General features: G+C 40.8%; 1 protein-coding gene across 1 annotated transcript; it reads left to right on the top strand.

Moving 5' to 3' along the window:
• Window positions 1-2,892: 2,892 nt before the first annotated feature.
• opn8b (opsin 8, group member b) lies at window positions 2,893-10,775 on the top strand. Its single transcript, XM_028397760.1, has 4 exons — window positions 2,893-2,962; window positions 7,892-8,185; window positions 9,370-9,695; window positions 10,428-10,775. The coding sequence occupies exons 1-4, from the start codon at window positions 2,893-2,895 to the stop codon at window positions 10,773-10,775; spliced, it is 1,038 nt and encodes a 345-aa protein (XP_028253561.1).
• The last annotated feature ends 2,079 nt before the right edge of the window (window positions 10,776-12,854 follow it).

The following is a 12,854-nucleotide window of genomic DNA, read 5'->3' as shown; positions in this document are numbered from 1 at the left end:
CAGTCACATCAGCACCGCTGTCAGGCTGTCAACACCATAACTAATTATGCATTCAATTTTAGTCTCACAAGACCCCACAATACCCAACCAGTCCTACCAGATATGTGATTTCTAAGTTCTTCAGTGAGATGTGCTGCAGTTAGCGATGGAGGTTGGATAAAAAAGTGAAACCAGATGAGGGCCGCTCTCTAATAGATACGTTCGTTGTCACAGCTGGCTGCTTGGTCCCTGTTGACCTCTGTAACGGATTTGGTTGGTGTGAAACTGTGACGAAATTAAAGGTTGTTGCAGACATATAAAGGTATCTCCAACAACACCACACATGTTTTTGTCTTTTCTTCGAATAGGGCTAAGATCTTAATTAATGTCTACATGGAGAATCGTCTTTTGTGGTCATAACAGAGGGGGGGGGGGGGGGGGGTCCTATATTAGGGCTTTTGTATGTCAGTATGTGACCTTTAGTCTCAGTGGTCAGCCATTTTGTCACATTATTAGTGTGTAAGAAAGAAAACCACTGACTTCTATAAGAAAAGGAAAAAATAACAGAAAATAACAGAAGAATGAGAACATGCCTACATAAAAAACTTGTTTCACTGTTTAAATACAATAATGCAGCATCGGTGTTACATGTTAAGGCTTTATAAATGTTGTTATTATGACCATGTTTGTGGTCTGCCGAGAGCTCTAAGGCTGTGCATGTATTGGTTGACATATACAACAAAATGTGTCATTAGGAGCGACCAGCCCTTCCTCCTCATTGACTGTGGAGTAGTAAGTGTCTTATTAGCTGCTGCATTAAAGTGAATGACAAGCAGTGGTCCGTTCACATAATCAGGAGTGATGGAGCATCATTAGCCTTCATCCAACATCCTGTCTACCTCCTGAATATGTAGATTTCCTCCTTTCATTTCTTGGTCTCCTGAAGGAAATCAGCTGCTTCCAGCCCCGCAGATTCTTATTTGATCAGTTGGTATTCAAATAAACTAGCACACACTAAAGGCACAAGGCTGAAGAGACTTGAAGTGGAACGGTGATTTTCTACGGGGTCACCAACAGCCACGCTTATACACAGAATCTAATTATTTCATGAATGTAAGAACCTGAAAAAGACATGAAGAACCTGCTCTTAGTATAATGTGTGTCCACTGACAAAAGGTGTTCACACTCAGGCTATGATTTTTTTCGTAAAATGCCTGGAGACACAAGACAAAATTCTCCCTTCTACTATAAGCTTCTCCGCCATCTAGTTGGGTACCACAGTAACTGGATTATACTCACTTAAAAGTTCATTCATTCATCCAAAGTTCATGCAAACAACATACATTAAAATACATCAGGATGGGGTTGTCAGGGTCTTATTGTTGCATACTGTATTATTATACATGCGTCTTAGAGGATAAGCACACTGTGGGGGTCTGTCAGAATTGTCAAATGTAAACAAACCTGCATTTGTTGACAGTGAAAACTCCACAGAGTAACATTAATGCAGCAGGCTTCTGCTCAAGCTCCTTATGATTGCCTCCTTAGCCCTAATGCCGTTGCTCATATAAAACAAATGCTGCACACAAAGTAGGCTTTTATGACTACATTTGTAAGCTGACATGCTGCAAAACTTGTCTAAATGTGCCGACACTGCTATTTCAGTTTAGTCTACATCTGCCAAAAGTAAATCAACACCTGTAGCTGAAGGTTTTCAACACGTTTCCCCCGGTAACACCAACGTTTTTCTTTTCTTTTTCTTCTTTTCTTATCTTTCATTTTCTTATCTTTTGTTATTCTGATCGACACCTGTCATCTCCAAATCACAGGGGGAAAAAAACACTTATCAGCTTCCTCTAATTGTTTCATTTTCTTGCCGGAGAAAAGCCTTTACATATTTGACAACCATCATCAAGTCCCTTTTCACACTGACAAGCAGCTCTAGCTCCCGGCTCTGCAGCTGACTGTTAATCATGGACATCATTTGTAGGAGACAATTTGGACATTACAGGTCAGCGAGTCTCCACAATGGATTTCTGAGCACTTATCTACTGCAGGTGGTGACAAAGATGTAGGGACGGAAAAAGATTTTTTTTTTTTTTTTTTAAAAAAGACAGCTCAAAGAGAACCATTTAGCAGCATTACAATCTCAGATAAAGCCTTTAGGGGTTTTTGACATTTGTCAAAATCCTATTATCTTCTTTCATATAGACTTATTGTGCCTGTAAAAATTGATAAAAAAAATAATTAATGTCATAAATATGATGATATGAATTCCCTCTAGATATAATTATTGCAGATTTCATTGTTCAATGACAGCTCTGAAGTGTCTGGATCTAAGCAGAGACTGTGGAAAGCTTCTTTTTGGCTGTAAGCAAAACATTCTAACCCATCTCCAAAAATAAAATAGAATAAAAATAATAAAATAAATAACCTTACCTACACCTGAAAGCAAATGCGATAAAAAAAAAGAATAAAAAAAAGAAAGGATGTGAATGAATGATTTATATTTTATTTGGAATGAATGATTTTCTCCAGTTTTCTGGATGCATCTGTTAACAGATCAGCTGATTCCACTCTGCTGGTGCTTTTTCTTAATTCACACTGAAGATCAGTCTGTTTCTCCGGATGCTCCTCACCCTAACCTGCATGTGACCCTAAACTTTCATCGTTGCCCACTTCAGATACGCGCTGTGATGGATGTTCAGCCACACGGAGAACACCGGACGCGCCGGAGAGAAGCACTGCCCTTTACGCATGATCCTTCTGACAACACACCGCACGCTGTAGTCACACAGCTTCACCGTCTGCTCTCTTCCTGTGGACGGATGGATCTCACACTGAAACACATTTAGCAACGGCACATTTTGAGTTTCCTTTTTTTTCCGCCTTTCCTCTCTTATCCCTCCTACAATGGATATCTACGCCTCGACCCTGTCTCCAGCGCTGGACATCGGCGCAGGCTGTTACCTGCTGCTTTTAAGTAAGTTGAAAGCCGTGCGTAAAGGGGGTGTATTATATGACAGTGCTCTCTGTTTGTGCGGGGAAATGAAGCTAGACTGGTTTTTCTGACATGGGTTGACACTTCAAAACTGACTTTTTTTTCTTTCCTTTAAATCTATTTTTGCATATCAGTTTGCTGCTCCAGCAGAGTTAAAATTCAAATTTACGCACAAGACGCATGGGGGGAACTAAGAGATATCTGCCTCACACAAGTGCTTCTGAGAGCATAGCTACAATTTTAATTCATCTTCAACCATGCACCCTCTTGAGCCCCTCATGCTGAGGGGCTGGCATCTGGCTAACTTAACACAATTGTGAAGTTTTGGTAAAGCATACAGAGAGGTGAGAGGGAGAGGGTAGGGGGGAGTGTGTCCTTTGAGGATAAACAGCTATTGGCTTTGTGTGTATCACTCAATTTCATATGAATCCCTATTGTATGTATGATATAATTTATATTTATGTGATGTGTAAAGACCACATAAATATAAAAACAAAAGGTTGAGGAATAATACTGTCAGCGCTCATTCGCAGCAGGATACTTAAATCCATGCTGATGGAGTCATAAGACTAATACTGATGTTGTACACAGCGCACACAGTGCAAAAATAAAGCCAATGTTTGTCACTCATAGCTACACATGCGACATGATTGACACTGCTTACATCTTCTTCACGTGAGTTTTTCCATCTCACAAAGCCACTGAGCTCCAGGAGTACTAATTAGACAGACTGCAGCCATCCTTCCACAGTTTCATCCAGCCTTAACCTGAACGACAGGAGAGAAATAGAATGACAGAAAACGGTGAGAGATAGATGCTTTTGGGCAAACAGTGTGCGTAAACAAGCGGACACATTATGTCAGATGGTTGGGTCCATGCAGCAAAGTAATATCTATAGGAGAGATGAGGAGAGGAGAGGAGAGGATAGTTCAGCATAGCTCAGATGATGGCTAAATGTTAGTGAAGCCTACTTTAGCTTTAGCTTTAGCCATACCTACAAAATGACTGATGAAGGTGGAGGTGTGTCCGCCTCCCAAACCCAAATTGAAAGCTGGTTCCTCTGGAGAGGTTCTTGTAACTGTGAGTAAAAATGTTTTCTGAGTGTGGAGCATCCTGCATTAGTATGTCCTGCACGTATGACAAAGCTTGGCCACTAAGGGCCTTGTATGAAAGGAGAAGAATTCATAAGTGTTGGAGCCCATGAAGAGAAGCTAAAAACAGGAGGAATATGACCTCTTTCTCATTCAGGGCAGTACTCATAGCTGCTGTATATTGTATCAGCTGCAGATTCTCAGAGAGTTACACCCCCCAACTTACTTGAGGTTCTTGCGATTGTAATCAGGTCACACAAATCTCATCTTCCCAATGTTTGAATCAGACTGGAGTCAGTGGGTACATCTTGTGCTATAAAGTAGAAAATACTGAATGATCACAAGCTTCCATTGTGATCTATAGGGTTTTTCACTGGAACATCGCACATCCTTTGTCACAGGGTCACATGAACAGGAATGCTAAGAAGACGCACATGGATGCACTGCTGCAGTTCTTTTCCGTGGCCTGTTAGGAAAGAGAAAATGTTGGAGATCAAACAGGTTTCCCTGAAGAGCACGTCTCCATCTCTGTGCTTCTAAAATGTTTATATTCTCACACAATGTTCACTCAGCTTAAGGATCAGTTGTTGTGAGTGTACGTTGTTGATGATGATGATGATGATGATCACTATGATAGTGACATACAGACACGTGCAGCATACTAAGATAGTGCTTTCAACTACAGCCGCTTGCTTTATTTACCTCTGACAAACACCAGTCCAAATGGGAGCAACACTTCCTCCACTCTTCCCTTCTCTCACATAATCCCCTTTCCATCAATACTAGACCATTACTGATCCCTCTCTGGATTAGGATGAAGGAAGAATCCTCACCTCTAAACGGAGCAGTGAGGACTGTTTTTTTTATCAGCCAATTACTCCTTCCATGACTCGCACATTGCACACACACTTCGAACGTTTGTAGTCAGACGTGTTTGTGTCGTCAGTGTTTGCTCCCATCTATAAAGACGATTTCCTCTTTATGTAGATATTTATGGGAATTTTTTTTATTGGATTGAAAGGAAGCAGGTAAAATGATGCTTTAAAGTATTTCTCAAAGCCATTACAAGCTTTGGGCTTTTGTGACGGTGGCTGCACAGCCGTATAAGGTGCCATTACTTTGTAGGCTTAAACGGTGAGGTGTTCTCATTGATTCCTTTTTGTGGTTGGAAAACATTCAGTGAACTGGAATCTGATTGTTTCACTGTGCTTTGGGCTTGAACTGTCTCACTGCTGATCAATTTTGAGAAGGAGTCTGAGGCGCGCTGGAGTCTGTCTCAGTGTAAGAGAGGACAGAAAAACATATTAAAGCTGTTTATCTGCAAATTAGATGTAATCACGTACAAGGTAGGTTGAGTTGTGAGTGCTTTAGCTGACATGGCTCTGCACATGTAGCAAAGCTTAACATTGTTATTTGACCCAAAGGAAGAGGGGGAAATGATCCTTCTGCCAGTTAGAGGTGATAATATGGAGGTCGAGGGAGGACTAGGTACAAGGAACACATGGAGACAAAGAAACAAAGATCATGAAAACTATCAAAATAACAGGAGGTAAACACAGCACATATCCTGTACTGAGTCTATGTGAGCAGTCCCCAGAGCCATGCTCCATACACCACTAATGGCCAGGTGGGCTAAGGTGAAAACCTCTATAGAATTTTAAAGATTTAACAGGACTATTCAACTTATTCTGTACCATCTTCTTTCTTTGAATCAGACACTGGAGTGTCTTCCTGCATACTATATGGGATTAATCGCTGCCAACATGTTGATGAAGACTCTCAGTCATCCAGGTGATTTTCATTCAGAAGGTTGAAGGGTGCATTTGGACTTGTAGAGTTTTCTTTTCTCCTCCAAACAGCTTATCAGTTCTGTTTGGTGGGGAAACATGGTTTATATGTGCTGGAGGACCTCAGTGGGTGGGTCTGTGAGAAACAGCAAATAGCTCTAAATGTCTCCATACTTACCTGTGCTGGTCTGACTGACTGTGTCTGGAGGGGGACTGGGTGACAGCCCATAGTTCTTGCTGGGAACATGTGACTTGAAGTGAAACTTCCTGGGAATGGATGGAAGCTGCATTGTATGTGGTAGAAAGATGATGTCTGAGACCACCACATCTGTTAAGGGAAGGTTTTTCCAGCTTAACATAGATGCTTCCTTGACTCCTCTTTCAAACCATCTGTCCTCTCTTGCTAAGATGTGAACATTGTCCTCAAAGGAGTGTCCTTTCTCTTCGAGGTGAAGGTGAACAGCTAAGTTTTGACCTGTGGAGGTGTTGTACATTCACATTCTAAGACATATTAAGGATATGTTGTTACAAACGTTCAGGGGAGCTAACGGTAACATCAAGCACTTATCTTTGCTGCTACAGTAGTAGTAGGTGCAAGTGTTTTTAATGGTCATCAATAAAAACAGAATGTTCCATTTTATCGTTACTTAACCAATGTCTTCTTTCTGTTAGAGAAATGATTTGCAGCTTTAAGTGCACACTAATGGACCTTTTTCTGGTTTTTCAAAGAGCTTTCTATTATTTAACCTGCCACGCTGACTCCAACAAGCACCTCTAAAGTGTGTTCAGACAGAAGACCTGGTGAAAGGTTTCGCACAGGTTCTGTGAACACACCTCTCGTCCCAAATAGTCATGTAATTCAACACACTAGTCATGATGTGGATGGAACAAACCCACAGAAGTCTTGGGTTCCTGGTGGGAATCCTACGGGGGTCTTATGTGTGAAGTTTGTGCATTCTCCCCCTGCCTGTGTTGATTTTCTCCAAGGAGCTCTGGCTTCCTCACACATACCAAAGATGTGCATGTTAGGTTAACTGCAGACTCTAAATTGATCTTAGGTGTGAGTGTAAATGGTTGTCTGTCTCTATGTTAGCTCTCTCTCTCTCTCTCTCTGCCCATTGACAGCTAGGATAGGCTTGAATAGCTGGATGGTTGAGGTTAGGACTGATCTAGGGGAAGCCAGCTCCCAGGAGGTCCACGCCTTTTACTTGAACCATTAATCTACATCACTACTTTAGAGAAAACCAAGCAGGCGTGAAACATAAGTCTGATTAAAATCTAGTATCACTTAGGCTTCACCACTGCCTGGCTCCTTTAGGGGGAATAGTAACAGGTCCTGAGTATGTTCAGTGTTTATAGTTTGACTTCATCCAGATAACAACAGCATTAAACAACATATTATCAATAATTGTAATAAAACAACTGGTGGGCAGCCTCCCGCGGTTGTGTAAATTATGGGTCAGGTTGTTGCCTAGAAACAACAGATAAGCTTGCTGCAGATGGGAGAAGTCTGTTTTGTAATATATGCTGGGAAAGGATTAGGATTAGGTTTCAACCTCTGATCTTATCAAACCTAACCCAGTTAGTTTAGGTTACTTAAAAATGAAGGTAAAGCAGAAAGGTGAATGGACTGGACTTTAGTCCGTTGTGGTTGTCAGTGGCAGTGTGTTACTGAGGGCTTAGCTTTGCTCCTCTGCAGACTGTCAGGATTGAAGGAGGTATGGCTCAGTAGTCGCTCTGCTCCATGGCAACAACCTCAGATTCCATTCCATGTTTGTTTTACACTTTTCAGCAGAAATTTCCTGCATGATTGACCAAAGTTCTCCTCAGGCACATCCTGATCATTTCGAGGTGAACTGTGCTGATTGAACCATGGGCTGTAGATAGTTCACATGATGAACAGGAAGCATTACTTCTGCAATCCAGATTGTTTTAATGCAGATGATTTGTTGCAGTTACCAGCAGCTGTTTCGATTCACATTAAAAACGCTCCTTTTCTTCCACCTCTCGGTTCCACTTTCTGTCCGTCTCAGCTGTCCTCTCTATTGTGGGAAACCTCCTGGTCCTCGTCATGGCTTTCAAAAGGTCCTCGAAGATGAAGCCACCGGAACTGCTCAGTGTAAATCTGGCGTTGACAGACCTGGGAGCAGCTGTCACCATGTACCCCCTGGCCGTGGCCTCTGCCTGGAGCCACCACTGGCTCGGAGGGGAAGTCGCCTGTACTTATTACGCACTGGTGGGATTTTTCTTCGGTGTCGCCAGCATCGTGAACCTGACCGTCATGGCCATCGTGCGCTTCATCGTGTCCCTCGATCTGCAGTCCCCAAGTAGGTAATTCAGAGAAATAAAAAAATAAAAAAAAGCTGCCTGGTATTTTAGGCTTTATCCTGAGAGTATTCACAGAAGCAGAAATGTAAAACCTCTTGAACAAAGCCATCATTTTTCACACAATGACTCTCAGCACTGCTGAGTGTTGATTTTAACTCTTTTGTGCTAAAACTTAAATTCCACCTCACAAAACTGCACTTCAAAAATGAGTAAGTACACATCTACTGCTGCTTCCAACATGAATATTTAAATCTGTGTCTTTTGTGGCGACAGGAGTGTGTGATTGATTTTTAATAATATTTTTTATCATTATAAGCAAACTTCAGATTTTGAAGGTGATTATGCTGTAAATCATCAATAACAAATTATTATAATTTGGTTTAGCTACTATGGGAGCTGGAAATGGGAAACAGTCACCAACTCCTCCAGACTAATTAATCAGTTTTTACACAAATGAGATACACACACACACACACATATATATATATCTATATATCTATAAAGGTTCTATCTTACCTGCTGTAACACTGGAGTTCTCCTGTGGGGGACTAATAACCTTATCTTAACACAGTAAGTGTAGAGAACACTCTACAATTACCAAGAAGCAACTCCTGAGGCTGATGGTCTGGGTATCACATGCCCATTTACATCTTATATGTGGTTTAAGGGTAGAAACAAAGGTACTTTACTGTTATTGATGGTCATGTGGGCATTCAGATATTTGTAAAACAAACATGTCGGTTTTCAAGTAAAATAAATTATGTGTCCTCAGATTAATACAGTGGTATATTCATGGGAGATGATGATGATTTTTGAAAGCAATGACTTGTGTCAGTCATTGCTTTACAGATCTGCTGAAGAGTTCAGGATGTCTCATTTAAGTGCAGCTGGTTTCTTTTCCAACATTTTAATTGAGACATTTGCTTGTATTTTCCAATGCAAGTGTACACACACACACACGGTGCGTTTAAGCACCACATCATTTCATGATGATAATGATGCCTTTTTTTACAGTTTCTGTTAAACTGTGACTTGCAGTTATTCTGAATTAATAATAAAAAATATACACAGACATGGGGGTTAAAAGCTAATGTTGTGCTCTGTAGTCTATCTGTCAATACGTAGCTATGCTATTATCTATGATGTACACCATTCTAAAAACAGAACCTTTTGGTCTGTGCAGAAGAGAAAATCACTTGGAAGAAGGTGAAGATGCTGTGCATTTGGACCTGGCTGTACGCTCTGATCTGGGCTCTGTTCCCCATACTGGGCTGGGGTCGGTATGGGCCGGAGCCCTTCGGCCTGTCCTGCTCTCTGGCCTGGGGGCAGCTGAAACACGAGGGCGTCTCTTTCGTCATCTCTATGTTCTCCTTCAACCTGGTGATACCGACCGTCATCATCATCTGCTGCTACTTTGGAATCGCCATTAAGCTCTATATCACCTACAAAAACTCAATGAACAGCCACAGGATCCCCAACATTGTCAAGCTGCATCGGAGGCTGTTAGTAGTAAGTCACCATTTCTGTTATTACAGGTCTGTATAGAGGCTGGATAAAGACACCTCAGTTCGTCCGGATGGGCTGTGGCACTCAGATTGAACTGGTCATGTGTGTGTTTGTGTGTGTTATCTAGTGTGAGTTGTTTGCTTCTTGCAGGACCAAACCATTTTTTTTTAATTGTAATGCACCAATAATGACTTGTTTTGTTACAGCAGTCACAAAAAAGAGAATATGATGAGCAATGAGATGAAAACTTTGTTCAAACACCTGTGGTGGTTGGTTATCCACATACTTTTGTCCAGATGGATTTGATCAGTGTTTGATGCTATGTCTTTGAAAACTCACAAATCAATTCCAAAACCACAAGGGGGCTAACAACACTCTGTGTTACATCACCACTGCCCCGTCCAAACTTATCACATGGAGAAATTAGGGTTGTTATTTGTATTTGCACATGAAAAAATCAGGATTACATTTTATGGGCTTTTGATCTTGTCAAGCTTCTTTCCCCCCAAAACTGTAGCAATTGCTATTTTAAGTGCCAAAAAACAAGAAAGTTGTGAAAAAAAAATATGGTAGTTTATTGCAAGATTTTTTTTATCAAGTGTCCTCCAGGAGACCATGGTCTGCTAGAGATTTGAATGAGTTATGATTAAAAACTGTAAGTAAATTATACAGAAATTAGGATGGCATGACAAAAGCTGTCTGTGTGCCTAAATCTGTCCTTCTGTTCTATTTCAGATTGCCGTTTTGATCAGCGTTGGCTTCATCTGCTTCTGGACACCTTACGGATTGGTAAGCCTGTGGTCTGTTTTCCATGACAGCAGCACCATCCCACCCGTGGTCAGCCTGCTGCCCTGCATGTTTGCAAAGAGCTCCACCGTCTACAACCCCCTGATCTACTACTTCTTCAGTCAGAGTTTCAAACGAGAGGTGAAGCAGCTGTCATGGCTTTGCCTGAGCTCCAATCTGTGCAACGTCTCTAACGGCGTCAACGACAACAGCATATACATGGTTAGTGCTAACGTCAAGCCTAAGGTGGCAGATAGAAGCGATGTGCAGGAGATCACAGCAGTGACCATGGGATGAAGGAGCATGTTTCAGGAAACTGTCAGAAGCGTCATAATGTATCATCTTCTGAACATGATGTGCAGTGTTATAACAGGGTATTTCTGGCCTTTTTGAGGGTGTGATTGCACAATATGTTTAAAGCTGTGAGGCTTCAACCAGCAAATGCTTAAGATTCAAAAGAAAAACAAAAAAAAACCAGAAGTTTGTGCTGACGGTTGAACAAAACAAACAAAAAAATGACATGCATAATTCAAACCAAAGGTACTGTTTTAGGTTTGATCAGTATTTATTTTTATCTTGTGACACCAAATCAATATTTTCCAAAACAAATTTTGTCATTAAGCCTACCTCTAAAATATTTATTTAAAAAATGTTGCGTTTTCCGTTTTGTTGGGTTAGCATGAAGATGCTGGAGAACTGGTTGTCCAAGCTTGAAAAGCTTGTCGTTGTATTCTGAAGGTCAATGTTTGAAATTAATTTGCTAAATAACTTGAATGCTAGCTCTGCTGCATGGGGATATAGTGTTATGATATTGTGTTGATTAAAGCTCATATTGGCATCTCATTATTTTTAGGTTGCTTGTGAGAAATTAAGCTTTCGGCAACATTACACCACCGGTGTAAAGTTTGGACGCACCTTCTCATTTAATGATGCCTTGTAGATTAAAATACTGAAGACATTAAAACTAAAGGAACACATATGAAAATATGTAGTCAACAAAAAAGTGTTTAACAATCCAGATATTCAAATTAGTGTTTGTTGAGCACTTGTTGGCTGCTTTGGCTTCAATCTGCAGTCCTACTCATCCCAAACATCTTAATTAGGTTTGGGTGGTGTGATCAGGTAATCGAACACAGCACTCCCCCCTCCTTTGTCTAACAGACCTTTCATGGCCTGGAGGTGTGTTTGGGGTCAATGTCCCATTGAAAAACAAATGATTGTCCCACTAAAAGAAATCAGATTGGATGGTGTGCATTGAATGTTGAATAAATCACCAGCAAAGGACCCCTGATACCATCACACCTCCTTCCCCACGTTTCACAGTGGGAACCACACAATGTAGAAATCTGCTTCTGCAAAGACATGCTGGGTGGACACAAAAACCTCAAGTTTGTGGTTGAGGAGCAATGCTCACTCTGAGCAGTTACCTGACGAGAGAGAAACGTTCTACGAACAAAATTCAGCCCAGTTACTAAGGTACGATCGAAGAGAAAGACAAGAGAGGAGAGAGCACAGCAGATCAACACTTTCTTTCCCTCCTGGTTTTGCCCACAAGTGAGGAGTGAGAAAAGCAATGGTATGTCTTGCAGTCTAAGGTGAGGTCAACAACAAAGATAATGCCCGCTCCATCTAATCTGCAGCGTTTTAATAGTTCACTGTCATGTCCTCTCTGTTTAAGAAACTCTTAAGCCTCTTAAAAGTCTTTCACTTTAAGACCTCTTTTAAGGGTTAAGATGTTTGTGAATCACTAGGATTTAGTCTTAAATATAAGGGCAAATTCTAAGAAAACATCATAATTCTGAGAATTTTCTTAGAATTTGACCACTAAGGGATTCTTAGCGCTAAGAATCTTTGTGAATACAGCCCCAGATTTTCACTGGTCTAATGTTCCTTGTGCTTCTTGGCCAAAGTGATTCATCCTCTTCTATAGTGGCTTCTTTAAAGCAATTCAAATTTAAAGGCCTGATTTATGCATTTCCTCTTTGGATGTTGGGATGTGACACATTTCTATAGGCTGTCATTTGTCTTTACTTAGAGTGGTTATATGTATTTGAACAGGGCTTTTCAGCAAACGTCACAACCGAGGGTATCGAACATGTGAAGAAGTCTTCAGTAATAATCTACAATGTAGGAAAAAAAAAAATGATAATGACTGAAAAAGTATGTTCAAACCTTTGACTGGTAGTGGAGCTTTTAGTGGCCTTAAAGCTTTCATTATTATTTTGTTGAATAAAACACTAAAAAAACGTATCTACTATTGAAGTGTGAGGAAAGCTTTGAAAGGAGTTGCTTCGGATAAATGCATTGATTTATCCGAATTGAATGATTTTGCAAAGATACTCCCACGATGAAAACATAGACATAACGGTTTCTTTG

The sequence above is a fragment of the Parambassis ranga genome, chromosome 24 (assembly GCF_900634625.1).
Source record: "Parambassis ranga chromosome 24, fParRan2.1, whole genome shotgun sequence".
NCBI classification, from domain to species: domain Eukaryota; kingdom Metazoa; phylum Chordata; class Actinopteri; family Ambassidae; genus Parambassis; species Parambassis ranga.
This window is presented reverse-complemented; position numbering and strand designations above follow the sequence as displayed.

What these genes read in the sequence shown, in the direction of transcription:
- opn8b (XM_028397760.1), top strand. Translation starts at nt 2,893, where the DNA reads ATGGATATCTACGCCTCGACCCTGTCTCCAGCGCTGGACATCGGCGCA. An exon ending in CTGTTACCTGCTGCTTTTAA is followed by an intron (nt 2,963 to 7,891) that starts GTAAGTTGAAAG and finishes TGTCCGTCTCAG; the next exon opens with CTGTCCTCTCTATTGTGGGA. An exon ending in TGCATCGGAGGCTGTTAGTA is followed by an intron (nt 9,696 to 10,427) that starts GTAAGTCACCAT and finishes GTTCTATTTCAG; the next exon opens with ATTGCCGTTTTGATCAGCGT.